The sequence below is a fragment of the Octodon degus genome, unplaced genomic scaffold (assembly GCF_000260255.1).
Source record: "Octodon degus isolate 3935 unplaced genomic scaffold, OctDeg1.0 scaffold00093, whole genome shotgun sequence".
In the NCBI taxonomy this organism is placed as follows: Eukaryota; Metazoa; Chordata; class Mammalia; order Rodentia; family Octodontidae; genus Octodon; species Octodon degus.
The window spans coordinates 1,714,311-1,717,973 of NW_004524669.1; the positions used below are offsets into that span (position 1 = coordinate 1,714,311).

The following is a 3,663-nucleotide window of genomic DNA, read 5'->3' on the forward strand; positions in this document are numbered from 1 at the left end:
GTCCCTGTGCTTTGCTTGGCTTAGCTTGTTCTAAGTAGGCGCTTTAGACTACTGAGCCATCTCACCAGCCCTGTCTTAGCTCTTGAGGGCAGCTGAAGGACCAAAGCACTGAAAACTCCTTGGGCAATGGCAGGGTAAGTAGATAGGACATGTCCCCATGTCCTTTGACACTTCAGGATCCAGCACACTTTACCATACACAGTATGTTAGGATTTGGATGTGAGCAAGGGTCCCTCTGGCTTTGGGGCTATGTGCCCATGTTCCACCCCTGAGCGGTGGTGCTAGTTGCATGTGGGTGGCATCAGGGCCTACACAGTAAGGTCATATACTGGCTTCTTGACAAAGTAGCGAATATGGGTTTCAATTCATTTTTCTGTCCTGCTAAAAAGATGTGATATCATCATGGACCTGTGGTTTAGGCTTATTTGCTCAGCTAATTTCATGAGCTATTACATTTTGGACAGTCACATGTTTGCTTCTGTGGAGTGAGACAACAGGCTGTGACATGAGTGGGAGAAGGTTTCACAGAAGAGAGGGTATTGCAGCATGTCCTTTGCTGTCCCTCTGACCGCTCACATTCCCCTCCCAGAAAATGCTGATCTAGATACAGAAAGGAAAGACTGAGTGATCAGGGCCCAGTGTCTTAGGGGAAAGCACCCACCCCGACAGCTGCACCGCCTGAAGACTCACCCCAGTCCCCCAGCCAGTGGAGGATTTCATACAGGTGCTTTTCTTTAGTCTTAGCATCTTTGGAGAAGGAAGCAATTTTCTCTAACAAGATGAATCTCTTCTTGCCCTTTTGCTCCGTATGGTAAGATTTTGTCTTTTCTTTTAAATCATATCCCAAGTCTTCCTGAAAGCGGTTGATGACACCATTGACATTGTCCAAGATGCCTGAGAGCTGGGTAGAAATATCCTATATAGGAGGCAGCAGATTGTAGTGCTTAGCAGTGTAGACTTGGGAGTTGGGTGCTTGGACAAATCATTGAACTTCTGGGTTGAGTATTTTGGGTATTTTTCAAAGTAGAGATTATTATAGGACTTACATCACAGGGTATTTGTGGATTTTTTTTTTTTTTTTGAGCAGTGTCTCATTATGTACTTCAAACTGTCCTTGAGCCCACTGTACAGTTGAATTCCCAGGATTCCTGCCTCAACCCCACCTCCACCCCCACCCAGTGCTGGGATTATAGATGTGTGCCATTATGCCCAGCTCTCAAGGTATTTATATTAATTAAATGAAGTAATCATTTATTTATTTGGTAGTGGGGATTGAACTCAGGACCTTGTGCTTGCCAGGCTGGCACTTAAGCCTGCTGAATTATCTCCCCACCCTGAAGTAATTATTTAAAGTGCATAGAGCAGTGCCTGGCACATAGCAAAAGCATTCAGTCTTATTATCATTTTGATTATTACATTCAGTGACACTAAACTTGGAATAGTGTAACACGCCGGTAATCCCAGCACTTTGGAGGCTGAAGCAGGAGGATCTATGTAGAAGGCAGAGTATAACAGAACTGCCTGCGGAAATGAGCAGGACCTGCCGGCTACAACATCCTGGGGAGGGGGGCAGATAACACTCAGGACCACCTACCTAGGGCTTCTAGACAGTCCCTACTATTATGACTTCACAGAAACTCGACATGAGTCCCAGACCCAGGATGTACTTTTTTCTTTTTTGTAACGAGGATTAAACTCAGGACCTTGTGCTTACCAGGCTGGCGCTTATGCTGCTGAGCCATCTCCCCAGCCCCTCATGATGTAGTTACTTTTACCCTTTTCCTTTTTCTCTCTTTGACACCAGCGTGCTCTGCAGAGCTTACCCCTTCACTCCTCATTTTTTTTTTATTTTTTTTTAAAGATTTTTTTTTTTAATTTGTGTGTGTGTGTGTGTGTGTGTGTGTGGCCAGCTCAGCCCACCAGGGGGCGGGGCTGGCTGGCATGTGGTGCTGGGGGATTGAACCACAGTCCCTGTGCTTTGCTAAGCTTGTTCTAAGTAGGTGCTTTAGACCACTGAGCCATCTCACCAGCCCTTCACTCCTCATTTTTATAGAAATTTTTGGCACTGGTTTTGGCTTGTCTTGTCCAATTGTATGAGACAAGAACACCCTGGAATATTTTTGTTTGGCAAGCTATTTCTGAAGGAACTACCTAATGATAGAATTACAATAAGTTCAAGGCCAGACTGGGCTACATACTGAATTCAAGGCTAGTCTGAACTATGTGGTGGGACCCCCAAAACAAACAAACAGATAAAAAGTTCAGTGACACTAAATATCTACAGCAAGCATTTCAGAATTCAGAACAAGAAACTATCAGGATCAGAGATACAAGTTAAAAATGCACTAGAGGCTCATTATATACAGAGTGATTCAAACCTTTCCTCATTATTTCTAAGTACTCCCAAGACTAAGCTTAGGAGATTCTGGCAGTTGGCCAAAAGTAGACCCTGAATCAAGAAATCTGGGCACCTTCCTGCCCCTTCAGACCTAGCACTATGGACCATCCTGGCATTCCTTCCACTTACCTGTAGGGCTATTCCCTTCCTGGTGGTAGGACCCAGCCCACCCTGTAGAGGCCAAGTATAAGACGAGGTTATTTCAAATTCATCTGTATGAAAAACCAGTTTGCTGAGTACCCCAGGACACCCCTACTCAAGGACCTGGAAATGAAATCTTGCTTAATCGTAGGGTCAGTCCCCAGCCCTGTGTTGGACCCCAGTACAGGGTGCTTATTTCTCACTCAGCTTACCTCCTGAGCCCGAGCAAGCTGGGCAGTCTCAACTCTTGAGATGATGGTTTTTACTGAGGCAGGAGTTAGCAGCTGTGGGGCCTTGTCCCTCTCCATTCTGGATGACTGTCTGTCCCAAGAGGTCCTTATTTCTGATACATAGGCCTAGACACACATTGTTGGCTGCTTCAGAGGTTAAGGGTCCCAGGGTGGCTCTTGGGTACCTTCTGCCCAGTCACAGCTCCTCTAGTAACTGCCAGGTACCAGGTTCTAACTGACCCTGTTTTACTAGTGACATCATCAGTTTGATTTGAAGGTTAGACTTTTTGCCATCAATCTGACCAGTTATCTAGCTTTTTATCCCTTACCTAGTATACATTTACTTGTACAGTTGCTTTTCAAGAATCATTAAATTTTAAGCTCCCACACTAAACATTAATGGCTAAAAACAGGAGAAGACAATTAGAAAAAAGTTACTTTCTGCTATAGTTTCCTGTGTGTCTCCCAAAAGTTCATATGTCAAAGATATGCCCCCCAAAGTGGAGCCACTGGGAAGGCATAGAACTTTGTGACACAGGCCACTTGTGCGAGGTCCCAATGTCACTGTGGATAAGTGTTTCCCCCCTCCTAAGCAACAGAGCTATTCATCCATGGACTGAATTCTTCAAACTATGAGCTAGCCTCAACTTTTTCTAAGTTAACTACCTCAGGTATTTTGTTTTTATGAGGAAAACCTGACTTACAAACTTTCCCAAACAGAACATTTAATTAAAAAAAAAAATAGAGCCAATCAATAACTATGTAGGAATATGTCTGCATTTGCCCTAAGGATCAAGACTCAGTTGATACTTCTACTTACTGAAGGCTATAGTCATGGCAAGAGATCTGTATGCCCAGAACCTAGAACCATACTTGGCATATAGAGGAATTTAC

General features: G+C 44.3%; 1 protein-coding gene across 2 annotated transcripts in view; it reads right to left on the reverse strand.

Annotated features, from left to right (window-relative positions):
- Fam186b (family with sequence similarity 186 member B) overlaps positions 1–2,960 on the reverse strand; it is a 23,195-nt gene extending 20,235 nt beyond the window's left edge. For both annotated transcript variants that reach the window (XM_023722630.1, XM_023722629.1), the window contains exons 1-2: positions 2,752–2,960; positions 691–916 (exon numbers count right to left, since the gene is read on the reverse strand). In XM_023722630.1, the coding sequence (XP_023578398.1) occupies positions 691–916; positions 2,752–2,847 (322 nt within the window). In that variant the 5' untranslated portion in view covers positions 2,848–2,960. The remainder of the gene's footprint in view (positions 1–690; positions 917–2,751) is intronic.
- Between the last annotated feature and the right edge of the window lie 703 nt (positions 2,961–3,663).